The sequence below is a fragment of the Nasonia vitripennis genome, chromosome 1 (genome assembly GCF_009193385.2).
Source record: "Nasonia vitripennis strain AsymCx chromosome 1, Nvit_psr_1.1, whole genome shotgun sequence".
Classification (NCBI taxonomy): Eukaryota; Metazoa; Arthropoda; class Insecta; order Hymenoptera; family Pteromalidae; genus Nasonia; species Nasonia vitripennis.
Window position 1 is genome coordinate 28,706,190 of NC_045757.1, and position 27,924 is coordinate 28,734,113.

General features: G+C 42.2%; 1 protein-coding gene across 5 annotated transcripts; it reads right to left on the minus strand.

The window, feature by feature from the left end:
* Window positions 1-1,913: 1,913 nt before the first annotated feature.
* On the minus strand, window positions 1,914-27,483 carry LOC100119258 (forkhead box protein D2). Of its 5 annotated transcripts, none has more exons than XM_008214084.4 (10): window positions 27,058-27,483; window positions 23,146-23,565; window positions 19,070-19,202; window positions 5,089-5,306; window positions 4,463-4,991; window positions 4,179-4,383; window positions 4,039-4,087; window positions 3,846-3,921; window positions 3,605-3,769; window positions 1,914-3,476 (listed from the first exon to the last, which is right to left on the minus strand). In XM_008214084.4, the coding sequence occupies exons 2-10, from the start codon at window positions 23,278-23,280 to the stop codon at window positions 3,310-3,312; spliced, it is 1,677 nt and encodes a 558-aa protein (XP_008212306.1). In that variant the 5' UTR covers window positions 23,281-23,565; window positions 27,058-27,483; the 3' UTR covers window positions 1,914-3,309. The 5 variants fall into 5 exon arrangements, with proteins under 5 accessions (XP_008212306.1, XP_001603061.3, XP_008212308.1 ...); XM_001603011.6 differs by having other exon boundaries at window positions 2,186-3,476; window positions 3,605-3,739; XM_008214086.4 differs by having other exon boundaries at window positions 2,186-3,476; window positions 3,605-3,760; window positions 27,058-27,393.
* Between the last annotated feature and the right edge of the window lie 441 nt (window positions 27,484-27,924).

The following is a 27,924-nucleotide window of genomic DNA, read 5'->3' on the forward strand; positions in this document are numbered from 1 at the left end:
TCGTGACTTATATTATTATCGGGTTAATTAAGTTCATGAAAACCTTGGACAAAGACAGACAAACCTCAAAGTTTTAAAAAGTTTCGAAAATTTCTAAAAAAGTAAACAATTTTAAAAATTGCTGGTAAAAAATTATTGTATTTGTGAAAACAATTTTAAATTCGGTTAAAAGTTGTAAATTATGAACATTTATTTTTATAGAAATTCGTTGTGCTAGTCTAGCGTGCGTCAAATGAGTTGTGCTACTTATGACTATATGTGTTATAGACAGAAACCCAATCATTTATATAGTTAGAGTTTTTCTCTGTATCTTTTTCTTTCTACTTTAATATTGTCAACTCGTCATAAATAAATTATGTTCAATATTTAACATATTAGGTAATAACGATTTATGGCTGTTTTTGCCTATATTATAACCAATAATCACTTATTACAATTCAATTTTCAACAGTTTATTGTTATTTATTGAAATTATTTTATGAACGAGATTATTGAAAGCGGAAAATTTCTACTAAATTACACAGATAGGGAGGCTTTGACTTGCTCCTTTGCTCCCAGACTGCCCTTTGATAGTTATATCATCCTACATGGTGCGGTTCTGGCCGTCGATAGGGAAACACCCAGTTTTTAAGCGATGTCGTCTAGGATGTCACTCCAGTCAGCGAAGATAGGTGGCGCATCGCCGATTTCATATTTCCCATATCACAATCTGCTCTTCAAGTGTAAATATTGAGGCCACTGCCACCTATACATGCCAAACTAATTTTCGCCGGCTCTCTGCTGCTTCCTATACTATAACTGCAAATGCAACTGTGACGCCACTTTTTTCAGGCGCAAACTTATCTCTCGTAAAAGAACAAAACGAGAGCGACGATTTTGAAACAGCGAAAAGCGAAAAAAGGAAAAGTCAATCGGCTTGAGCATAATATGGAGAGTCTATAAGCCGTCGCGCAATATATAGAGAAGCATTCAGCTGTTGGCCGTCACTCAAGTCGAGGCATATTAACGCTCGTGTCCGGTTCTAATACTCGCAGCGCGCTGTTCTAATTCCGTTTTCTCGAAGTCGAGGCGGCGGCGGCGGAGAGAGAGAGAGAGAGAGAGAGACGTCGTTTAGAGAATAATCGAGCCCGAAGATGAATCCGCGGGTCGTTAAATAAGAATTGAGCGTGTAATTATTCTCAATTTTTAATTTCACATCCAAAACAAACTAAACCACTAGAAGCATATGCTTTCCAAGTATCGCTTTCCCAACTAATCCGCAGCACACATGCGCTAAAAACCAAGCCCAGCTAGCCGAAATGACTCTGAAATCTCTAGTTTCCATTCAATTTTCATCAGAAATTCGGTTCATACCTATATATACGTACACACACGCTCGCGGTAATCTATCCGTATCGATAGCCGAGTAATAGTGTACAGTAGCCGTATACCTTATATACACAGCTACAGGGGAAAAGCTCGTGAGCGGCGTGGGGGAGTCCGATCCCCCTCCAACCGACTGGCAAAATTTAGCGGAGTCTTCGCATTGGCTTGCAACGCGGATGCAGATACAGCGATTTCGCTTCGGCCCTTCCTCTCGGCATTCGGCTGCTATACACTGACACTGTGACACAGGGCGGAGCTTATGACTCCAAACCGGATCTCCCTACTCTCACGACTCTGTCTCTCGCACCTATGATTTTCCACCGTTTGCACGCATGCGTGCAGAGTTCCGACTTTAGGGGGATATGGCCTGTGTTCAACTTACCTAATACCTTGAGTGTTGTGGCTGGGATGATGGAGAATTTTTTTCTTCGAGTGTTCTATATGAAGTTTTACAGTACAAACATTTTTTCGCTATGAGTCGAATCTTAGTATTATACAATCAGTTTCTCGATAGGATGTAAAGCGACAAGGAAATTAAACGACAGACCTTCTCTGGATGATAAATAATAGAATTTTATTCAGTACCCCTTTAATTCACTATATAAACATCATCGACAGAATAACGTTACGCTTAAAACACGACGTTCGAGCACAGGTGCATTCGGAGATGAATGCCCATACTCAATAACTTCTTTTGCGAAAGGGCGAAAAGAAAAACAGAAAATATAAGAGAACATCATGAGCAACGAGGTTGCACATAGAAAAATTGCTAAAGTTCCATCGATGATACTGACTATTTAATTATTTTCTCTCTATATAATTATATTAAACTATTTTTTTTATTAATCGCTCTAAGTACATTATTTATTTTTTTTTAACAGCGAATATTTCACTTATCTCGGGTAGGTTTTCGTTTGTTTCTTTCGAAAGACAAGCAAATCATCTGCCTCGTTTCAGGGGTTATATTAATATATATTATATATATTCTTTGTTTATTCTCGCAAGTTACAGCATAATGTAAAAGAGAAAGTTTTGTGATTCTGATGTCTGACAGCAGAGCAACAATAACGTCTCGAGATTTTTCGCATCTGCCTAGAGATAATCGATACAATAAACAACTAAGACCTTAATGCATATACTCTATGGATATAAAATATTTACATACACACGCACCTGGTGTTGCGTTTTTTTTTCTACTATCGAAACAATTTTATAACACATTCGTTAAATACTAAAATCCGTCAATTTTAGTAGTCGCCAATGATATAAAAAAAGAACTTGATATTCGACAGCTACAGAATCGATTAAGAGCCTCAGTCTAAAATTATATTAAAAAAATAACAGTCGATGATTAATTTTAAAAGAGAACTAACAATGTTTAGAACATAAAAAACGTACACATATACTTCATTTTCGAAAAGCAAAAATGCTACAATAACTAACAATGTATATGAGATTCTAAAAACTTCTCGCGCAATCGTTTAAAATTTACATCGCAGCGATTCATTTGGAATCCTCACATCCGAGATTCAGGCTTAAAAAAACGCACTTAATGTAGCGGGCGTGTAGAATACTGTCCAACAGTCACAATATAGCGCTAAACAACACACGAACGACGCGATCGATAAACACAACATAATATGCAATCTTAGCGATGCACGAGACGAAAACGCTTCGCAAAAAAGATACATAAATAAAACGCGTCTCTTTTGGTATTCAAGCTCGGCCTTAAACGTTACGTATCATAGAACATAAAAAGTGAACTCTTTCATCGGTGCTAAACCTTTTTTTTAAAAAACTACGAACGAACATCTATATGTATACGAGTTTTCGAAAAGAAAAATGATAAAAAAAGAACAAAAAAAAAAAATTAAAAAAAAGATGCATTTGTGTAAAAAAAATGTTGATCCTCATCGATGATCGGTTGCTCGCAATTCGTTCATTTTAACGGTCCCTCATCATTTTGTCAGACAAAAAGCCGAAGTCGACGGGCGAATAGCCGATCGAGGAGACGGCCGAGTGCGGCGTCGAGCCGTACATGTTAGAGGAGACGCCGACTGCGTTTACGCTGCTCGGCGATACGGGCGTGGTACTTGGATCCTCCTTCACCACTGCGAATTTTCAATGGTTTCGTATGGTTAGATTTGCACTTTGGCTGTTTACCGGTTTTTGTCTAGTGTGCAGTGTCAAGTCTTTGAACTATTAATGTAGATAGCTGGTTCGAATTTGAAATACTTACTATCAGGCCAATAGGAACACCTGGAGACTGCCTCGCTGACGGTCATGGCCGTAGGATCGTGCCGCCGGGCACACGCGGCAAAACCGCCGGCGTAGGTATTGCTGCTCATCGAGGCCGTCGTGCCGCTCGTACTGCCTGGAACATCGAGATAGTTGCCTTGAAAGGCTTTGGACGGGACGTTCGAGATTTTAGCATGTACGACGAAATTAATGGGGATGAGAGGATAGCTTCGAGGGCTCACCTAAGGACGAGCTGATCTGACTGTAGCCGTTCATCGTCGGGATCTGCATCGACTGCATCGGCAGCTGTTGCTGAAGCTGCAATTTTTGTTATATCTTTTATATTGTGGTTTGCAGATTTGGTCAAGTTTTAATGCGCGTATCAATGAGAAATATAAATAAAGTTTGCTCGATATGATTTTGTGCTGAATTTACCTGGCAATGACTGTAAGACGAAAGCGGTTGCTGCTGCAAGCTCCATGCGCTAAAAAAAGGATCGTTTGATTAATCCCGATTTTTAAAAAGGGAAGCAGACCTGGCACGATAAAACGTTTACTAAACATAAAAGAACGTACCCAGTATCGTAACGAGGATACGCGTTGGTAGAGTAAGCTGGTGGCGAATGCGCGAAAAGTGTCCTTCCGGCTCCGAGGTGCACGTGGGCCGACTGGAAGGGCTCGCCGTATAAGCCCTTAGGATAGGGTGCATTGCGGTAGGTCCGCTTCATGCGCTTGCGCCGTCGCCAATTGCCGTTCTCGAACATCTCACCTGCCTCTGGATCTGCAACGTGTTATTGAGCATTACCAATTTTACTTTGAATTACAATTTAAATGAATATTTTAAACGTCAAAAAACTCACGGATAGTCCAGTAATTCCCCTTGCGCTCACCGCCACCGTCCCTCGGCACTTTGACGAAGCACTCGTTCAAGCTCAAATTATGCCTGATGGAGTTCTGCCATCCCTTCTTGTTCTTCTCGAAAAACGGAAAGTTCGTCTGAATGAAAGCGTAGATCTCGCTGAGCGTGAGCTTCTGCATCTTGCTGCTCTTTATGGCCATGGTTATGAGAGCAACGTAGCTGTAGGGTGGTTTCGTGTCGCTGGAATTGCTCGCCTCCCCCGAGGTGGTTATACTCGACGTGGTAGAGGTGTTGGTGGTCCCGGCGTTGCTGGTACTCGCGTCGGCCGACGAGACGCGCATCGATTTCGCGTTGCTGTGCTGAGACGACCTCGATCTGTGGTGGTTGTTGCTGCCGCTACTGCTGCTGGCCAGTTGTACCGAGCCGCCGATGTCGGTACTGCCGTCGCTTGGGTCTGTGTTGCTCGTCGGTGTGTCCAGGAGCCCTGTGTCCAGAGGTGAGTTGGTCTTTCTCTTTGTGGGCCCTGTGAGCTGAGGATTTCGTTTTATTTATTTATTTTTTTTTTTTTATGAGAATTAATTTTTAATTTTCTCTTCTGATTGTCAAACAATTAAAAAAAAATCTCACCGAACGATTGTGATGCTGATGGGAGCCCAGGGAAACGTTGCTGCTCGTGGGTCCGGAAACTACGGAGTCGGGACTATGATGCAGGGGAGGGTGGTCGTGAAGACTCGAACTGACCACGACGGAAGAGTCGCGCGACAAACTACCCACCGAGACGTTCAGGTCCTTGGGACTCGAGGACATGCAGCTGCTCGTCAACTGGTCCGACACGAAACTGCTCACTGCAATGAAAAAAGACGATTCGTTTCTATTAAGTTTGATCAAATTGTCGTCGTAATGCGATTGCAAGTGGAATCGACTGATGCTTTCAGCAATTTGTTACACAATTTGTTCGGCTGTTTGTAAATAATTCCTATACTGTTGAAGAATTATTATCGAGAGTGTCGGAATGCAAAAAGTTATCGCGCGTAAATACCAAACAAATTTTATAAACAAACGCACATATCTTTAATTTAGAGCTCATGTACACGACAGACTTGATGAAAAAATGTAAAAAATTGAAAAATTGCACAAAAACAATTCCTCAGCACTTTTACATTCGTACGAGAATATAGGCTCAGAAAATCGATGTAGCGATCGTCCCTGAAAAAAAATCAACACCCACACACTCGGTGTCGCAACGCTCGCGATTCCGGCGATCGAACAATGCGAAAAACAAAGAAACCGATCGACGATGAAAAACGCGGAATCGCCGACTTCCTCGAAGCAATCGAAGCGACGACAATTGGCCGCTTTAACGGGAACTATAACACCACGTGCCTCGAAATTCGAGGCTCTCTCTCTCTCTCTCTCTCTCTCTCTCCCGGTGCCTTTGGATGCTTTTTTTCAGGCTCTACAATAACGACGATAGCGTGCGTATCTCGAGGCGAACGTAAATATTAAAAGGGAGAGAGTAAGTATAAGATTGGGAGATATGTGCGAGAGCTCAGAGGGTGACGAATTCTGTGGACCGTTTGAGACATTAAATTAGGAATGCGTATTATATATATACTATTTATAGGCTGCAGCGATATACACCCGAGGATGTTTATAAATTTTGATTTATACCAGTGCGTATCCATTACCACATCGCCGTTTAAAACGTTATACTTTTATCATTTTTGTCTATGAACGACACGCGAATACACGAAAATTTTAACACGAAATTATGATGAAATATAATAAAATACAAAAACTCAAATTATCACAGGCCAGTGCACGAAGAGCTCACGTATTGACTTAGGCATCACGTCACGATCGAATTTCGATTTTCGCATATATGTGCGTCGCCGACTACATATTATACTCACGGCGAAGAAATCGAATCTCCGACTATAACACACAAACTTCTCGGTATTGAGCGCGATACGTCGCGACTTTTCGATGATCGGTTAGAAGTTAGTTTTGGCGCTGGAGCACGTGCGCCGAGACTTTTTTATCGGCTCAGGCATGGATTTATTTCGCTTTATTGAACACTCGGCACGCGATATCGAAAAATCGTCGTCGAACATCGAGAGCAGGTTTTCGCATTATAAGTCGTACGTGCGGTTTCCCCTCGACTTTTGACTTGTAAGAAGTGAGTTTTCGTCTCAAAGCCGAGGGTATGATACAATATACGAGTCTTTGCTGGGTCGGAAATTGAATTTCGAAACAGTCGAGCTTTCTTTCTCGAAAATCGCTTTATAGCACAACGCAAATCATTCATCTACAATAATATACCAAACCAACTTTCCTCCACTCTATGCATCGCCATAAAAAAAAGGAAAAAAATACTGGCGCGTGCTCTACTACGCTGGAAAGTACAAAGGGCGTAAAAGCGAGCGCGTGCATTTACTGGGAAATAAAAGTAAAGGAGTATAATACGTGTGTGTATGTGTGTATAGAGTAGAGAGAGAGGGAGTGAGTAAGCGCGTGCAGGAGAGAGAGAGAGAGAGAGAGAGAGAGAGAGAGAGAGAGAGAGAGGCCTGGAGGCGCGGGAGTAACTGGAACTGGTAACCCGACGCCGATATGTACGTGCAGCCCGAGGAGGAACTCGCGCGAGCGGTGTATATATATGTGTGTGTGTGTGTGTGTGTGTGTGTGTGTGTACTTATACACTCCTGTACGATGCCCTGCGGCGCGGCGAGCTTGCGCGGTATATGCGGATTCGGCTGTACTTATAGTACAGAAAGGGAAAATTATTGGATTCAACGATTCGACACTGCGAAAACTTTGGTAGGAAGGTCGATCGATCCATATTCATGCCAATAGTTATAGCATGAGAGGTCCTGTGTAAGCAGACCAAACAATGCAATTTCAATGTATACGCCTTGAAAGTGTTGAGCAAGAGCTAAATGTGTGTTCTATCTTCGCTAGCCAGGAACTATAGAGAAAGTCGAATATTCATAAAATATTTCAAGTTGCAAACGCATCGGGACATACGCACGCAGATTACAGTCAGCCGCGACTTATCAATTGATCGTCTCGTATTTCAGTAGAGAGCGAAACACCCGAGGTAGCAAAGTTTTTTGCAGATTCCTTAGCGCATCGTTATCTATTGCCGGAGTCATTGGCCTGTGTGTCTGTATAGTGTACCGAGTCGATGAAATCCGTCTGATATACTTTTATCGCGCGCTTATACAGCTGGCTCGGCTGTCTGCGCATTTTCCCTTTACAGATAGACTCCTGCCTACTATTGTTTCATGTGCACCGCAGATGCAGATCGTTCGTTTGCTTTGATGTCGTTTGGCATCGAGAGGTTCCGTATAGTTTCGAAAATGCGCAGCTGATCCTATGAGAGATAGTTTCAAAATGATATTTAAACCTTCGAGTCGAAACGTTTCGTCTCTCTCGAATGTAACATATGATACTCTCAAACTACATAGCTCTGTGATATTAAATAAAAGCTCGCGTACACACTTTAGACGAACCTGCTTGTAAATTTATCAAACATATTTTTAAACATTGTATCCATTACCATTTTTCGAATAAATATTTAAACAAACAGAACGAGAGGAATTTTTCTTTTTTTCTAAAGCTTCTCTCAAATTAGTCATAAACACCAGTTCTAAAAATAGTCCCCGAGAGTGACTTCATTGAAAAGCGTTCATTGAATGACTAGATTAGAAACGCATATATGGTTACAACCCGAGCCGACGTTCATTGAAAGTGCATTACGGATATCGAGCTGCAGATGCGTTGCATTGTATATAGTGTACCAGAGCGAGAGAGTGTTCAGTTTCTTCTATCGAAGTTGAGGAAGGTGTTTTGAAAATACGCGGATAGTACGATACAGTTGTTGTACAAATTGTTGCTTGTACATTGTCATAATATAGACAGAGGATGTTTTGTTGAAAACGATCGCTTCTGTAAGGATCGTAATGCACTCGATCGGAAGATGACGCTGAAAATGTGTCGTTCCTTTCTAGCTTTTCTATCCTGTTTGATGGAGATGTCGTTTTAATTGCTATAGCTCTGCTATTCTATTTTTGAGGATAATAAAAAGGTTTGAATATTTAAAAAAAAACCTTTGTAGGCAACGTAAGAAGCATTTATACTAGCGATTTTTTATGCACTTCGCACGCAGTTATAGCATGAACGGATGAAGAAGCAGGTTTAACAAGGCAGTTTTAGCATGGATATATCGTCGCATTTTTTTAAATTATTCGCTTTTTTTAGAAACCTTTTCAAACGTTGATGTTTGTCTGTCTTTGTCCAAGGTTTTCATGAACTTAACCAACAAAATAACCCAATAAAAACGTAAAATACTCACATTTTAAGTAATGTAAAGTCGCGAGTTGTGCTACTCTTGAACTGTGCTAGTCTTCGTACGGAGCGACGATATCTAGTCTCGGCGCGCATATGTTGTTTGGAAAATGGAAAAGCGACTGGGCGCCACCTATCTCACCTGCTAGAGGCATGTAAAGTTTAGGAGGCGAAAGGGCAATTCAAAACTACTCTGTTTTGATCATTGATATCGTTCTAGCGGTGATCCACGCGTACGAATTTACATTAAAATTAAGTCTAATTTAGACTCACAACTAAAATAAAAATGTTTGGTACACGAATTAACAAGTTTAAAATTTTCAATTGTTTGTTTGTATAAGCTCGAAATTCCCGCGACAATATAACGAAATACACTCGTATACTTATCATATTTTCTTAATTTTCAACCAACAGCCAATCAGAGAACGCCTATATAGAATTTATACTTGAAACATACGATCTCCTCCTGCAACAAGCCATAAAAATATCGCTCACTTTTCTCTCGAACTAATAACCTTCCCCCCTGACTAGCCATCCGCGCGCGCACGAGCGGAAAAACCGTACGTCCATCGCATTCCTGAAACTCCGGAGGGCGTATTAACTTCTACCTACTCCTGCAGCCGGAGGACTGCAATATACTAAGTGAGCGAGAGAGAGAGAGAGAGAGAGAGAGAGAGAGAGAGAGAGAGAGAGAGAGAGAGAGAGAGAGAGCGGCCCGATAAGCGAAATACAATACTCGAATGACATCACCCGCGCAAGCTTGAATCAAACTCGCTCGAGCAAAAAAAGAGCGCAGCAGCAGCAGCGCGATTTCTCCATCGCGATTATTCGATCCTCAACGGCTGCTGCTGCTTTTCGAGCACCTACGTGTCGATCGTGTCGCTGAGCCAAGAGGTGATGATGATTAATCGCATTTTAATTCGACGACGAAGTAGTATGCGCGAATTGTGATTGTGCGCAGTATAGGTGCAATTTTTTTTAATGCTGTTTGAGATATAGAATATATCGAAGTAGTGCTTGCAAGTTCGAGGAAGCGATTCCGACTGTATTTGAATAGTATACATATAGAGTGTTCTAGTATATACACTGAAATTTTTTGCATCTTCTGTAGCTATGGTAATACTACTTATATAATAAAAAGCAAAAGAAAGTTATTAGGTTGACTGGAATAAACTCCTGCAGCGTATCCACTATAAATGTAGCGCAAGACGTATGTGAAATTGCATAATAAAGTTCATAACGAAATGTCTTCTGATTTTGCTGATCGGCAAGGTTTCATTGATTTGGAAACATCGTGTGCCGATTTGAAAAGCTTGTTATACAGTATCACAGTTGACATTTAGTCTACTTATTATGAAGACCTTGACCGCTTTGCACGGTTACAACTAGTTTTAAACTGAATGAACGTTTACAATGCGGAGAATTGATTTATTACAAGTTGTACAATTTTATTACGTTCTTGAAAAATGATCAAAATCTACGATATATCGAGTTCTTTTCAAGCTTTCTGGAAGCAATCATATCATACATGCTAACGTACATTCTATCATCTCAAATCTTTCAAAAAAATTGACAAATGAATTAGGAAAGAAAAGAGAAAATCATGACTTTCCCTTACATATAATAATGTAAGCAATAAGAGAGATGACTCACGACTCGCGCGCAAACGGAGTAGCAGCACTCACACGGCTCTCGTCCTTATTACAAGCGAAACGAAATAAAAGAAGAAAAGCCCATAACACACCGTCGCAGTTAAGTGTTCGCGGGGTGTCGCGTCTCTCCTCCTTGCTCTCCGATTGCACTCAGGTGTACATACGTGTATACATGTGTGTGTGTGTGTGTGTGTCTGCGTGACCGAGCTTATCTCGGGGGAAGTCGCGGAGAGCACGTACCGTGACACGAAAGATCGCTAATTCGAGGCGCGCATAAATGAACGTGTACAAGGATATCAGGTATATTAGGTGTATATAGCCGAACCACGTGCCGCGAGTATTATCCCTCCGATGCACGCGCAGAGTTGAGTTTGACGATGACTAAAGGACCTGACTATTGCTGGAATGAATGGGCGATTGGGATGAGAGAAAAGACTGCGTTGACTGATATTGGTATCGCGGGAAAATACCTGAATTGTGTATAAGTGAATGATGAATGAATGAAGTATGAATTTTTTTTATGAATACAGATTATTCAATTTGAACAGTCAACTCAATCCGTCGATAAGCCCGCAACACATAGCCTGCAGCCTGACTAAACTCGTAACCAGATCGGAGCAAAGCGGGTAGATCACTAAAAGCGTAATAATTAGCCGACGCGTTCGGAGCGTACACACATTACAGACAGACAGACACACACACACACACACACACGCGCACATGCATTAGAGATTCAACAGGCCGGTAGCGATTTTCCGCTCCAGCGGTACGGCTAATCGGCCGTACAAGGATCATGTTCGAAGGGGGTTGCTGGTGGCCCTTCGACGCTGCGCCGAGAGAGAAGATACACAATTAGCCGCACGAGGGAGGCATTAGATCCGCGGCTGCATGCGCGCTTCTGGTGTCGGGTTGATGTCTCTCTCTCTCTCTCTCTCTCTCTCTCTCTCTCTCTCTCTCTCTCTCTCTCTCTTTTGCGCGCGATTCGTGTCTTCCCCTCCCCTACTTCTTCCCTCTCACTCTCGGGCTATCTTATCAGGCGATACACAACGATGGAAATTCTAAACAGCTTGTTTTACCAATGTAGCTGCTCTCGAGTATATTTTCTCACTCGGATCGATGAAAAGTTTGAAGAACAGGAACTTCGATCGAAGCGAAGCTATACCCCATTCATTTCACGCTCCATTTTCGCTTTCTTTTCACACTCCAGCCTACACACAAGGCGACATAAAAAAATTCCTCTCGGCGAGCTCGTGGCTTATGTATATGTATAGTAAAAAGAGAAAAGAAAGCGTATACAACTCCACTTGCGATAATTCAATCGGCCTGTGTATAGTCCGGAGAGAAATATTAAAATTCATTAACGCAGAACGGCACACTCGAGCGCAGGGTATGAGTAAGAGGCGCGTGCGCAGCTCTCGGAACTCGCGCGCGGTAATTTACTGCCTCGCTACGGTAATCCGACACTGGACTGTACGAGAGAGGGAGAGAGAGAGAGAGAGAGAGAGAGAGAGAGAGAGAGAGAGAGAGAGAGAGTCACGGTCTCTCTCAGACACGTCGCAGAGGCGGTTCTCCTGCTGGTGTGTATAGGGGATCGGTTCAGCGAGAGGGCAAATAATATGCGCGCGCATGTGTGTGTGTGTATAATGCGTGCTCTGTTTGACCTGATGTTTAGATGCAGGTCGCGATGCAGGCATGATTTTTTATATAATTGAGGAGGTGGCGAGGAGAGGGATGTATGTAACATCGTATTCAACGGCGATGTTTTGAGAGAGTTGAGAGGGTAGTGCAATGTATTTCGTGAAGCTTTTCCAAAAACAAACGAAGTTGTAAAAGTTCACGAGGATAAAAAACACTGCCATTTCGAAATCATCTACATTCTTTGATCAGACATTGCTCTTTATTTATAAACTATCATGACGGTATAGCAATCCTCTGGAACGGAAGCTTCGGTCTCTTATTTTTACCGAACTTACTCGTCGTGCGCTAGCGGATGAAGATGCGCGATAACTTCAAATCACACAACTTTACACCCGCCGACTCGGTTTTGCCATTGCGTCATCGACTCATTTCGCGTATAAACGCATAAATTATCGATGAGTGAGGTGGCGTCTAACTTGATTTCAGATTACATGTTTCATACACGCCAAACTTTTGACTAATGGATATTTCCAATAAATGCAGATATTAATTATTCGATGTGTGCATAACGATGGAAAAACTAATGTTGATGCAAATTAGTTGTATAGAACATTTCGGAAAAGTGTACTTTCATTTAAAAGATATTACTCGGTGTGTAAAGCAAGTAAAGTATAAGCAAGATAGTTATGATTTGAAAAAAATTTTTTTTTAATCCAAAACTTTTTAAGGCTGCAGCTTGTAATATCCACTATATGGAAATCTGGGAAAACCCTAAAAACAATATCGTATAAACTTCTTCGGCTCATATACGCCGTACAATACAATATCATATCTCGCATCCCAAATACCCACACGAATCACCAATTTTTTTTCTTCTCGCGCTTATCGTACGCCTCTGATGGTCGACTCCACAATATGTATAATAAAATACACAGACGCACATAAGCCATCCGAGAATGAAGCTCCGCTGACGATGATGATGATGATGATGATGATGACGATGATGATGACGATGATGCAGCGCTGCCCTTGTTTACTACGAGTCTATAAATAAGATGCGCGGCTCTTTCGCGTATATTGTGCGCGCGCGCGCACCAACTGCGGTACAGATTACACCGGAGACCCGATTTCAGAATAAATAAACAAGGTCGCGTATACTTATGTGTTACGCAAAGATCGCCTCTACGCTAATTGTAGTTTTCACTGGTTCGTTTTAAGATTTCAGCAACGTGCATATTCTGACATCGTTATGGTACCATAATGATCTTTTTTAATACCCTAATTTTAAAAAGGAGTCCAAATAATGAAGATTTATTGTTTTAGCAAATGAATGTTTATGTTAAACTCGATTATTCTTGTGGCAATTTGATAAATTAAGCTAAATTGTTCATTTTGACGTGAATCATTTATAGATCTATAAACTTTATTTGTCTAAAAAGTAATTCAACATACAATAGCCCTGGTAGAAATTCGAATATTGAATATGTACTGGAAACTATGAAATGGCTATGAGAAATAGCCTAGTCATAACTTGTGATGAAACGCTTTTTCTCCCATTTCTTGAGCATTTGTTGGAATGAACATAACCTTAAATCTTTCGTATTGATATCAGTCCTTGTTTCGTACACTAATTTCAAAGAGGCTTACGGATTTTAATCGATTTCCAAACGGTTTACACAATTAACAGTCAATTAGAGTTATACATGCACGACATACGAAGATATTCGTTATTTTCTTATTTTTTCACTTTTTTGACCCGACTTATTTTGCATAGTACTTTCGGAGCCATCAACTAGCTATCACCAGCTGTGCTTTGCTTTAGACAATGAAATCTATTTTTACAAGCTTGAAAATTCCTTGTAATACGGTATGACTCTATTCTTACTCCAATAAATGCGTAAAAAATGTTCGAAAAAGCGTTTCATCGCTGGTCGAAAAATGGACCTATTTTTCGCCCATCTCTAGTAATACATGGTATGTTGTAGCTTTAAACTGATATTGATTTCTACCAGGGAGTAAAGAGCCTTAAATAATAAACCGAAAACAGTTCACAGAATCCACTGCTTACAAAATGCAGATAATTATCAATTACAGCAAGCCACATCCACATCTCCATATCTGAACACACCAGACACCACTTCCTATTTATGCCCGAAATCACCCAAATCATCTCTCGACCCTTCACGCGTACTCACATCCATAATCACGCGGAACACACCGCACACATACAACGACACCAAAAACCACATCGATATAGCCCTCAGCCATGTTAAGCCGTCATCTCCCGTGTCTCAGCTAGTTCCTCGCACTCAATCCCCAGACCCAAACCGACCGAAAAAAGCATCCAGACAAATCGCACTCACCCGAAAAAAAAAGAAATCCTCGAGAGCCAGTCTCAAGTTCATCGCGCGAATCGCTTCGAGTCGTTCGAAATAAACCTCCGGCAATATAATTATAATCGTCTATTTTGCCGTTGCGACGTCGACGAAGACACGAAAAAAGAATATCGGGAGGAAGAGTATGCGCGTGTGAGTGTATCCGTGCGCTCACGCAGCGGCGGCGGCGATAAATCAGGGCAGGGAAAAGCCGCGGCTCCAGGATTAGCGACACCGTAACTCACCCGCGCACTAAACACCCTAATATAATTCTCGGCGAGGCGAGAGAAAAGCTGCCGCTGCTGCAGCGACGAGGAACAAATCGAGCGTTGAGTTAAGCGCCTCGGCGTATTAGGCGCTCATTGCGAGCTTTCGAGCTTTTTTGGGGGACATTCTTGCGCGCGCGATATTCGCTGAAGCAGCTATAGCATATAGAGCTTTCGAAAATTTCTAAATTTTATTGCTTATTATTAGGAGGCTGCCACGCGATGTTGATAAACAATCTCGTGCGGGTGAATTAAATAGCGATAAATTTGTCTCTTGCTGTTGTTGATAGTGTTCGGATTTCGGAAACAAGCGATCCATTAGAAAGAAGTTCATAATTTAACCCTTCCAGCGACAGATCCGACTCGCGCCTACTCTCCTATAAATGTTTTAACGTATAAATTTGAAGCCGCGGCAAGTTTCATTAAACACGGGAGGCCGAGATGAAAACTGCATTAGCGTGTATGGAAAACACGGAGAGGTGCTTGGAGAAATTGGAGACAGTGCGAAAGATGATGGCGAGCTTCTGCGCGAAGCTTGATTCCGACTTGCTGCCGTTAAAATTTTGCGAAAAAATTATATTTTTGTATATTTTAATGTATATTTTTTAACGTTAAAAAGTAGACATTTTTCAATTATTTTTACTCTTTTGAAACAAGCACGAAAAATGTTCTTCTTTCTAAAAGTATGAGAAAAATTTTATAAAAGAATATAATTCAACCAATTTCCACTTTACAACGAGCGAAAGTGACAGTTCGCTCTTTTAAAACTTTTCCAATTACTCTTTGGGAGTTAGAGTGTACCTTTTGTAACTCATCATTATTTTTAACAAAAAATTCATTGGCATCAGTTGCTATCAGCAGTCATTAAAATACCCAAGTTATTTTATCAGAATATAGTTACGACGTTGAAAATTTTCTCAAACTATTCATCTCCAAAATCCTCTGCACGCGTCCATCCGAATTTATAGCTTCACCCCGTCAAAACACAACCTTCTCTCTCTTCCTCACACACGTCTATATGCATACTGCACCCCTCTTCTCTCTCTCTCTCTCTCTCTCTCTCTCTCTCTCTCTCTCTCTCTCTCTCTCTCTCTCTCTCTCTCTCTCTCTCTCTCTCTCTCTCTCTCTCTCTCTCTCTCTCTCTCTCTCTCTCTCTCTCTCTCGAAAAACAGAAGTAAGTATCTCCTCTCCTCACTTACTTAACGCGTCATATGGATCTCTCCCCCTCTATGCCTCCAGGCTCCGATCGTAAATCTTCAGCCGACCGCTCCCGACTTTCCTTCGATCTCACGCGCGCGACCCGATAATTTACCGACTCTGCGCAGCGGCGGACACCTGACCGAGCTTAATCATACACATACAGGAGAGACGACAGTCGGCCTGGGGAGTCACGCGCCCACGGCCTGAGAAAATAAGCGCCAGGATCTTTATAGAAAGGGTTTTCTTCTTGCAACTTCGCGTATTTTTGATTTTGGACAATTAATCTTCTATTTATAAACAAGAGCTGGGAGAGGATGTTTATTTCTCTGCATCGACGGGGGATCGAGTTTTTATCTCTTCGCATTTTATTTCGAATTGGATTTCTGATGTGCTTTAGTTGTGCGCATTTTATTTAGAATCGAAGATTCCGGAATTTTTATTTCCTGCGGTTTCGATGCTATTTCCAATTTTGATTATAGAGCGGAAAAAGCAGATGTTATTATATAGTTTACAAGATATCGAATCGCGCCGGATGACATTGTATACATAATAGGCGCATTTGTAGCGCTAAACTGTTATCTTTCGCGGTTGATAAATCATTTGCGCATTATAGAAATCTATAGTAAAGACACTATAATAAACTTAAATGGCTAATCGCGATGAATCTTAAGGCGTAAAGAGACACGTATAGTAAATCTCGAAGACGCAAACACGTAAAAAAGCTGTGATATATATAATACGTCTCTTCATATACTTCTTATTTGAAGCCGGTAGTAGAATAATTCGATTGAAAAAAAGGGAAGAAGAATATATAAGAAAAAATATTTTCCGCTATTGTTCTTGTCGGCTATAATACGCGCTTTCTTAGTAGAAAGTCACCCGATACGCGGCTCTTCGATGCGCGACGATGAAGATGTTTTATGTCGGCTCTATCTGGAAACGATGAGCTACCATACGCTTCGATGCGTGCGCGCGGAGGACAAGGCGAGAGTCGAGTTTCGCCTGCGTCGTATATTCGTTATTATATTCCTACTAGATTTTTCCTTCCCCTTATGACTATTTAGTTACACCACCCCTAAGACTCAAGTGTTACTATAAAAGTATAATATTTGATTCGTCATTACATAAGAAGTAGACAAATCCGAGGATGGTCAGGCGCATCATCAACTAAATTCTCATTCAACGTACGCACTTTTATTCAAAGAAGAAAAAAACAATCACAATCATCTCCGAAATTCCACACACAGCCACAATCCCCTTATAACACATCGGCCGATAAGACGACACAAGCGTATACGCACAATCGCTGTACGAGAGAGAGAGAGAGAGAGAGAGAGAGAGAGAGCTTGAGGCGAGAAAACTCTGAACTTGTTCTCATCGCGGCGCTATCAAATCAGCGGCTCGTTAATTGCCAAGAGTCTTATATACGCTCCGTCGTACGATATAATACCACACTCGCGATACATGTATACTCATACGCGGAAAGACGAGCCGACGTGGAAAAAATTCGAAACGATACGGTACATCAGCGGCCATACGAGGAAAAACTAGTTGGTTTACGCATGTGTGTACGCAAGCGTAAAAGGAAAATTAAGCTCTGCGTACAAATATTTATTTCCACGTTTACAAATTCACGCGCGATCGTGAGGATTTTTACGATGTATAATACGCTTTATGTACGATTGTTTAAAAAATCGAGTAAACATAAATTGAGATAAAGCGAGAGCGGCTCGGCTACTAATTGTTTATTTCACACAATATTTACGAATCCGGCGATAAAGGTTTGCTAAATATTCAACTATAAATATATAATACGATCGATTTGCCGCGGCCGCAGCGTGTTTTCAAAATACGCTGCACTCTACTATTGCGTGTTATATATATTTTTATGCAACGGGTCATCGAAAAATGATGGAAGAGAGAGAGGAGTATGGCGTAATTCGACGTCGGCTATTAGCTCGCTCCTTTATTGTTGTTTACAAACACGCGAAAATTTGGTGCTTCCATTAAAGACCACGGATCAAAAAATAAAAATTTAATTATTTTAGTATGAAAATTAAATATTGTCAACCAAATCAAGCATCGAAATTCCATAGCTTTCCACGAAACGACGCGATCCAGCCGCAGCGAAGAGAGCTCTCACCACCTTACAAGCTCCCTCAAAAGCTCCACGGGACATTCATGCTCTCTCTCTCTCTCTCTCTCTCTCTCTCTCTCTCTCTCTCGCTCTCTCCCTCTCTCCGAACAAGAAGCTTCCAACGAAACTAGAAGGCAAGACGAAAAAGAAGATGAGGAGGCAAAGTGACTAAACGGCTCGAGGACAGAGCAGGACGGTATATCACGCTAAACGCACGCCTCGCTCATTTGTTTCGGCTCAGCTTTCTCACTCTCTCTCTCTCTCTCTCTCTCTCTCTCTCTCTCTCTCTCTCTCTCTCTCTCTCTCCGCAGCAGCGTCACTCTCCGAGACTGTAGTAGCGCCTCTTCTTCGGTCCACCGTATTATTAGAAACGCTATATACCCGGCAGACGAGCCTCTCGCTTTTTTGGAGGAGATTATCGCAACTATACGACTCTCTCTCTCGCTCTGATATCCAATGATGATGCTCTCGCTTGCGAGTGTGTCGCTAAGGATTTCTTTTTAGTGCCCAGCGTTGTCTGGGTCGATGCGTTTATTACACACTATATGGTATAGCGTGGCTGTATGGTTTGAAAACGATCAGTGACTTGTATTCCAAATTCTTTGATGTTTGTTGCTTTTTCACTTTGAAAGCGACCGATTTTTTTTTTCGTCAGGAGTGAAAAATCATTCGATATTCCCCAGCGATATTCGGATGCGCGCGCGGACACTGATGAATCGGGTCGTATTTTTATTTATTTTAAAATAGCGACGAGTGCCATTTTTTTCTCCCGTCGGCGCTGGAAAAATACACATCAGCTTTGTTTTCACCGGCTGTGTGTGATATGGGTCTGCTGCTGCTGGTAAAAAATTATGTAAGCCTGTGCAATACACGAAAGCGGCTGATAATCGATTGGGGGAACGACAACAAACAGTGCTGTAGAACAGAGAAGTTCTGTTGGCGAATATTGATTGATTTTTTCGGTCGTGTAGAAATATACGTTGCGGGTCTTACCTTGATGCATAGGAGGCAGCGACGACGTGGGCGTGAGTTGGAAAGGCTCTTGTTTTATTTTTAAAGAGTGAACCGGATCCTGAACACTGCCCAGGCCCGAGCTGCCGAGGCTTCCATTGCCTTGCTGAAGCTCCTGTGGAAAAAGAGCAGAGATAAATTCAATGAACTTATTACGTCAGCTCATTTTAGCGTTATTGTTTTCAAACAAAACCTCATTTCACTGCAGTAGCGAGAAAGAGAATCGGAACGAGGACGCGTTAAAAGCTCGAGCTTACGACTGCATCTAGTTTTCTATCAAGAGCCGAGATCGAGAACAGCAAAGAAAAAGCATTGCAGTTATTCCTGCAAGATTAAATTCTATTATTCTACGCGATCGCGCGAGGTGTAGACCCGGAAAAATCATCGCTCCTTTTGACAAAGACGAATGCGGAGTCTCGTGAAAAGCAGGAATAACACACAGCGCAATAAGAGAGAAAGTTCGCTCGGTCGCGAGAGGACCTTTGGCTCTTTGAGCTCGCGATGTTTGAAGTCTCGTCGCAGGAAGCTTACAAACACCGGCCGGCTGTTGTGACATCCGTATTATACCGGGCGAAACTTACGATCTTGTTAGATCGTTAATTTGCGATCCGCTTTCCTTCGGTCTCTTTCTGTGTGTTATGCTATAGGCTTTCCATTATTTCCCCTCCGAACGACCCATTGTGTTATTATCGGATGTCTCTCTGTTTATTTATTTATTTTTATTTTTATAGATACTCGAGATTCTCTTGGGGTTATTGTTTATAATACGATCTCGATCGTAAATTCGATTATTTATCATGTGATTATCTAGGGGGAATATGAGATTGTGGGTTTTAGAATGGTTGAGCCACTGAGGTATATGAAGTGGAGAAATCACAATAAGAATTCATTGTGTCGATACGCGCATTTTTCGGACCACAATATTTTATCTTATATTCGCAAAATAGCGAAGACTTTTGCATGGAAGCATGGCTTTTTAAAGGATTTTTAGCAGATGCCTCCAAAAAATATATCGAGTGAGAAATTATCCTATGTTAAATTTCGCCTTACTTTTATATCTATACATTGTTTCATCAAACAATATAATATCGTTCGCAGTGAGTTTGCCAAAATTTCGTAGTACGCACGTACAAGCTAACAGTAGCATATCGTCTATTTTCGAAAGTCAGTGACAGAGTAAATTCTTCATAAGCATAGGACTGCAGGTGTGACCCTACGGTATAAATTTGTCCCCTCCCACGCACAAAGCTACAGCTACAATACGTACATCAAGCGCTCGATTCACAAAACTATACCCAAACCAAAGCCATATCTACCACTTCATTCACCTCGAGAAATTTTCGTCTTATATCCACAGCCAGCACCGCCGACGCCAATAAACAAACAACACAAGCGTCGTCGTCTCCAGAGAGCCCCGACTAATGTCACCTCGAGCGAAGATTTAGGATGGCTTACTGCACAAGTGCATCAGCCGGACGACACTGAGAAATCGCGCAAGACGCCTTCGTGGTAATGGCTCGTGTAGCGCCTCGCGCCTTCGTATATGCGAGTGATGAGCTTTTGAGAAATCACGATTAGTCGCTATAAGATATCACCTCGTTTTCGCGTTCGCGTTCGCGCGCGCGACGAACACAATTGATGAGGGCCGCGCGAGTATGATATTTTCGTCGTCGTCGTCGCGTGTCAGGTGTGAAACGAGGGTGGAACGATGATTTTTCATCCGTCGCGCGCGGCGAAGGTGCGGAGCTCTGAGAGAGATTTTAGAAATATTATACGTTATATTTTTTGAACGATGACTTGCGATATTCACTTGAACCGATTTTCAAAATATCTGATATAGTTAGAGAACCGCCGTATCACACTTGCTCCGTCGCGAGAAGCTTACGCAAGCTCTCCAGTGAAATGAATGTATAGAGCTGCGTTCTTCGATCACGTCTAAAACGCGCTATAGAATCGCATCGGGCATCGATGCAACGCGAGAGCCTGACATTGATTTTCCTAACGACGCCTCGATGCATGTACAACGCTACTTCTGCGCTCGCATTCATCAAGTGACCTTGGCTAATGATAAAACCGGCCGATAACCCACTTATCAGTGTACAAGAGAGCTCATTCAAAAAAACGCGCAACCCTACCGCCTCTCTCTTTTTCTCTCTTTCCGTCGTCGTTGCTGCATAATCATTTGTGCGCAAAGATCTATATACAGTTAATTATTTTCTATCAGACAAGAAATAGAATTTTTATTCTCAGCTATACTACCGCATACGTTTGCGGCATTCTTCCATCGTGATGACACTGCGATACAAATTTAATTTGGTTATCATCACTGTTTACGTTCACACCCCGAGAGAGAGAGAGAGAGAGAGAGATGCGCGACTCTTCAGTTTACTTTCGAAGAGTCGTTAATTGATAGCGGCGGATTACAACTGCGCCGATGTTTGTTTTCGATTAAGCGCGTAATTTCAACAAAATTATAACGCATATCGTAATCTCGCGTGCGGCTATATATCCAAAGAGAAGAAGAAAATAAAAGAGACGACGAGAATTTCGCGATCGTCTCGTGCGAGAAAGTTTGCTTGTGTATTACAAATGTTGTTCCTTAATTTATCGAGATGATATTTCGACCTATTTAAAGCCTGCGCTATCAGCTCTCTCGTCAAAGATGATCTTGGACGAGCCTCTGCGTGTGTGAATTTTAGAGAGTCGATCTCCTCGCGCACGCGAATCGGACATCAAAATAACGCGCAATTCTCGTGCAAGAGATAATTTGTTGGCGTAGAGACTGAGATGGCGTTTTATTTTCTCGTATTTTTGTGCGACGGTAACAGATTCTGTTACGAGACGAGATACGATGGAGTTATCGGATTACTTCGTGAGGGATTTTTAGAATAGAGCTTGAATTATTAGCTTAAACTTGACAAACAATTGCTATCGATGTATACTGCTAATCAGCACAACTTCTTTGCATAGGTTCAAGATAAAATCAAACAGCAAAAATAAAGAGCAAAGCTACCACAAACCCAAAGCTCTCTCAGAGCGCGAGAATCAACGGCGTAGTTCCCTCCCATATCCCGTCGTATACTCACTCGCAATTGTGAAATTCACGCGGAGGGCGCGACCTCGACTCCGGATCGCCCTGTCGTTCGCTATACATTATACTTATACACATCCACATTTATCGCCCCGACTTTTCGCGCTCATCTCACTACTCGGGCTTATCACTAGCTGTGATAACACCCGTGACGCACGCGAGAATTTCGGCCCAAAGATATAATCCAATACCCGTCGGACTGTAACGGAGGGCAAAGAACTCGACCTTTCTCTCGTTTTTTCCGATATGCTATTATAATTGTTGAACGCTAAAAAAATTCGATCTCAAAGACACGTGTCGCCTGATGGCAGATGAGCACGAGTGCAAGTGCGCGAAGTAATCGGTGCGTCATATTTACTATAAGATAGCGGCGCAATTATTGCGTGGGAGTCGTCGTTATGCAAGAGACGTAATAAGTAATGGGACTTTAATTGTTTTATGTTCGATCGGGCGTTGAGTGAGAGTTGATAAAGGCGAGAGCGCAAGAGAGAACGCCGGCGGCACACTATCGTGCAAAAATTTATTCAATGTTTACCAATATTTTGTCGCTTATCTTATCGGCCGTGAATAAATAATACAAACAATACGCAGCGATTGAGTTTTTAAATATACGCTAAATAGAGAATATATTCTACACACGTACGGCCTGCGATTATGCGTTAATTTTTGGAGGAGGGAGAGAGAGACGAGTTTTTATTGTGAATAAAAGATAAATGCGATGTATCTCGCTCGCACTCGGTCTCGAGATCGTATGTGCGAATGAAAAAAATGCGCGTCGATGACGTCTTTCAGAATTTCCTGATTATGGACATATGTAGACGCTGTGTGTGGTGTATCGTATAATATACTCGTGCTGAGAGAATCTTGTGCAGAAGAAATAAATTCGGCGGCATATCTTTCTGTACAATAACTATGCAGTTCCGTAAAAAGTTAAATATTCGACACAACAAATGAAAAAAGTACTTACGTAATGATGATAGAGATCGTTGTGGATATTCATAGGCGACGAGAAGGAGGAGCTGACTCCCGACACGGGAATGACGTGGGACACCATCCTGTTGCTCCTGTCGGCTGCTGCTGCCGCGGCGGCGTAGTTGTTCATAAATGCCGCGGCTGCTGCAGCGGCATTGGCGCTTCGCTGGCCCGCTATCAGGTCCTCCAGAAACGCCGGCGAACCCTCCACTTTTTCGAGCTGCCCGGCGGTGGCGATTAGCCGCCCCCTGCGGATTTAGACTCCGAGACTTCGATCGATCGATTCAATATCTTCTTCTTTTGTTCGCGGCTCACTTTGGGCTCAGTTGAGGGCTTTCGGTGGCGCGCTGCGCTTTTTTCCCGGAAATTCAGTCGTTCGGGAGCTCTTTATACACACTTTGCTGGAGCGACGAACCTGTAATCAAAAGAGAAAGATATTTTAGGATCAACTTGTGGCGAAACGTTTATTGGAGGTGGCGTTGAGCGAGCGCGAAGCGCATCCGACTGACGACTGATCGACACCGTCGTTGGTCAGCCCTTTAAAGGCTAACCAACGACGGTGTTACTAGCGGCCCCAAAGACGACAAACACAAAAAGCGTCGAGCGGCGGGAGACTGCGGAAGAGGAAACTCGTCGTTTTAGCGCCAGTGTGAAAATCAGAGGAGAGAATTGAAAACTAGCTGAATTTCGTAAGATTTTATACAATCTGTATTTGTCAATACAATTGTGAAGTAACAAGCTTTAGCATGGCTCGATTATAATCGCTAAAAATTGAGCAAAATTTATCGTCTCCTATCAAGAGCCCTCGCGAGTAAATATCGTAATCTCAGTGCCAATATCGTTAACACAATACCGAATAAAACAAGCACTCGATCATTCCTCACACACACACACACACACACAGATTTCCATATACCAGATAACCGCGTCGCTGAAAAAACTCTCAAATTTATTATTTTAGAGAATAAAGCACACAATACACGGAGATCCAGAAAACGACACCGGCCTGCATCGTCGCGCGCGGTTAAAAAAAAGTGAGAAGCGAAGAAAGAGAGCGACGGCAGCCGGTGACAAGTCACCGACAGCTGCCGGGGCACTTAGCGCTTCTCTCCTCACGGTTTTTCTCTCGACTCTCTCGACTTAGTTCCGTCGAGATTTGCCTCGTCTTTTTCCTTCTCCCCAAGAGCTGGGAAAAGTGGAGAGACTCGTCTGGAACACGTTTATAAATTGACCGATCGACGCAGCGGCGTGTGTCTCTGCGTGGATAGCTATAGGGCTTTTGAGATGTGTCTCGCGGGGTAAGATGAGAAGCTTGCTTATTTTTAAAACGTTCCCCGTTGATGCGTCCCGCAATTTTTTTTTTGTGTTTTATCGCTGCTTCGAATGTATTTGGATGTTGTACTGTTAAATAATGAAACAGGCATTTTTTATTTTCATTGCATGCGAGTTTTATATTTTTGAAATTATATCATACTTGAGAAATCTGTTGAAAGCGATATTAATAGAATGTGCATAAAATCTGTAGGGAATGAAAAAAAAAGAAATATAGTTCGTGACACGACGACTTGCGTCACGCGACAGCATAAGTGTGTAGTGTAACGCGGGATAATAAACGCAAGTTCGCTGATCAGATATAAACAAGCTTGTGTAAATAGCGAAAATATAGTTAAAGTCAATTCGGCCGTTTGAAATGCCAAAATAAAATCAGCCGAACTGCCGCGAGTGTCATGGGTCTATGTGGGAGAAAAAGAATTTTGAAGTCTATAAAAAACGTACACTTTAAAAATAATCCGAGCAGATGAAGCATTTAAAATTTGTGCTATATTGGAAAAAAGAATAAGTGGACGAAGAGAAGCGTCTCCAATGTGTTATTATTCAATTTTTTGAGCATTATTTTAAAATATAAATTCATCATTTTACTTAACAGTATTATGTTGCGTAAAAAAAGTCTCAAGGACTCACTCGTTCTTCATCTTTTAACAATAAGGGATTGGCGTTAGCAAACCTGATCTTTTTTCTCGGTGACTATACACACAAAATTCAACATCAAAGTCAGCAACAAACTTACGATAATTTCTTCCAACTTTAGTGCGCACACTCTCGACATCAAAAACCCCTGTCGCTCGTAAAAATCTGCTAACCCGCAAGCGCAGAAAAAAGGCTCGAAGCATAAAAAAAAGCAGCGCGATGCGTGTAGATACGCTTACTAAATTTACACCGTAATATGCGAGAGTCGCTTTTTTGTCAGCGAGTGACACACTCCATCCGATGCTGCGCTAAGTATTTGATTTAAAAACCGTGGCGGATTTCGATTCGGGTGGTAAAAATAGTGCCGGACGTAAAAAGTGCTCGGGCACATCATTAAAGAGTCGCGACTTATTCTTTGATTCTTTTTCGTTGTAAAAAGCAGTCTTTACTACCGTCAAACATTGTCGTTTATTTTCGTTTCCCTCAAATATTTTTAAAATCGTCAGCTTAACAAGCGCTCACATGGTTTATCCGGAAAAATAAAATATTCACTGCGATACGCGCACGACTCTAATCCACAGTACAGCATAAAGGCTTAAAAAGGGGCAAGTGCCGCGTATAAAAACTAAAAAGGCTCACTGCAGCATCGCCGATTAATCACGCGGTGATTAGCTGTTTTTTCTCCAAAACAGCCCTCCGAACGTCCTTGCCCCACGTGCGCCAGAAGGTATATATTTAAATCCCCGCTTTCTCTCAAAAAGAGCCGGCGCTTGTGGAGTCGGTTGATGCGTGTGCGCATAAAGAGAGACCGTCCCGTGGGACTCATCAGGACATCCGGTGCCGCGTATAGGACGTAAATTCGAATAGCCGGCAATTAATTCAGTCTCTCTTTTTTACACGCGATGCGTGTGTGGATCTTCTTTTGACTAAACAGCGTCGCGTGCGAGGGTGGAGTCGAGCATCAAATTGAGCGTAAAAAGAGAAACGATTGGTTTGAAGCGCGATTTAAACGTTTTTTAATAAGTATGCAGAATTTTTACTGCTTATTCTTATTAAAGAAAGGAAAATTGAGACACAAAACGCACAGAGAAGCTAAAGTCCAGCGGAGCACAAAAAGCCGAGTGTAAGAGCACACGTATCCGTGACATCGTACACACACACACGCACACACTCATACGCGGGGCTAATAATTGCATCGTTGAGGAGCGCGATAAAGTCGCCGTCTCGATTGGCGTTCGCGTCATTTTTATTGTACCCGGCCTGCCTCATTATTCCGACGATATTGTCCCGACCTCCCGGGAGAAACGGAAAAAATTGCGATTTTTTTTCTTCTATCGAATTATCGTTAACATTGAGAGAGCTTAAAAGTTTGTACGTAAGTTGGAGATAAAACGATATACTTTTCATATACTGTATACACGATTGCAGAATGTCAAGCTGTTACTCGATCGGACATATTTCGTTGAGCAAGCGTATTCGCACTGTTCGAAGTAGGTTAGGCGATTGAATAATTTTAAGGCGGCCAGAGAGTGAGAAATATATGTCGCAAATTAAAGTGGCACGTTGCGCGTGGACGCATGCATTTTTTACCGCACCGGTTCAGCATTCGCTGAGTCGTTAATTTTTTTGATGAGTGTAATCGATTATTATCAAATAATGCTTAGAAAATTTGAAGAATTTTTTACGCGTCGGGTGGGCTTTATCATGTCTATAAGAAAAAAATGTTGTTTAATATTTTTGTTATGCGCCAATTGTATTTGAAATTAATCACCAGCAGTTTTACGGCATTTCCTTTTTCACATTTCAAACTAACTATATTGTTACTGTAAACCTAACCTAAACCAATATAAAAAAACCGAATCAAAAAAGCGCCAATCAACCGTCACCCCAATTCTTCAATTCTTACACAATCCGCGAAAACATCAGTCGACCTGCTCACCTCAAAACTGCTCACACAAAATCCTCGGCGAACAAAGATCCTCGTCCTCCTCACTCGCAATAGAAGCACCTCTCCGTATAGCCCCACAATCGCAACGTCTCTCCAGTTCCAAAAATCCTCTTCTCATAAGCACAGAAAGCAGATACTTAGTTCCTTGCACAACCGAAAAAATCAGCACAACTGTCAGTACAGAGCTCGTCGCGCGAACACAGTCCTCGCGACGCGAAACGACGATCGACACTGCAGCGATGATGTGAGCGAGTCTCGCGCGACGACGACGACGACGACGACGACGGGAGCCGGCGGTGCCAGCAGCCTCGATACCGAGCCGAGATTGAGCCTCTACTCGCGCGCGCCGCCGCGGCGAACTTTGTGTTCTCCTTCTCTTTTCTCTCTCTCTCTCTCTCTCTCTCTCTCTCTCTCTCTCCCTCTCTCTCTTTCGAGTTAGTCGTCCTCGGCGTTGCGAGAGAGGGCGGAGCTTATAGCGTGTGCCGAGAACCGCCTCTCGATCGATCGATGCGAGATTCTTTTGTTTTCTCCTGCTTGCTGTGCCTTTTCGTTGGGGATTTTCTTGCTTTGAGGACTTTTTTCGCGAGCGGAGAGCAGATGCTGAGGTATGTGTGCACGTGTGTTTATGATATTGGGAGAATTAGTTTGGTTATTTTTACGTGAAATTCGTTGTTGACGTAAGTAGAGGATGTATGTACGTTCGTAGAAAATTCGGGATATTTCAAGCTCGTTACTGTTGAAAACTGTTACGAGTCTAATGGTTTACAAACTTGCACTGCGTGATACATTATGCATCTGTACAATACAACGAAACAGTTTTGGACTGGCCCTTTATCCTCTACTGCTTAAGAGTGCTCC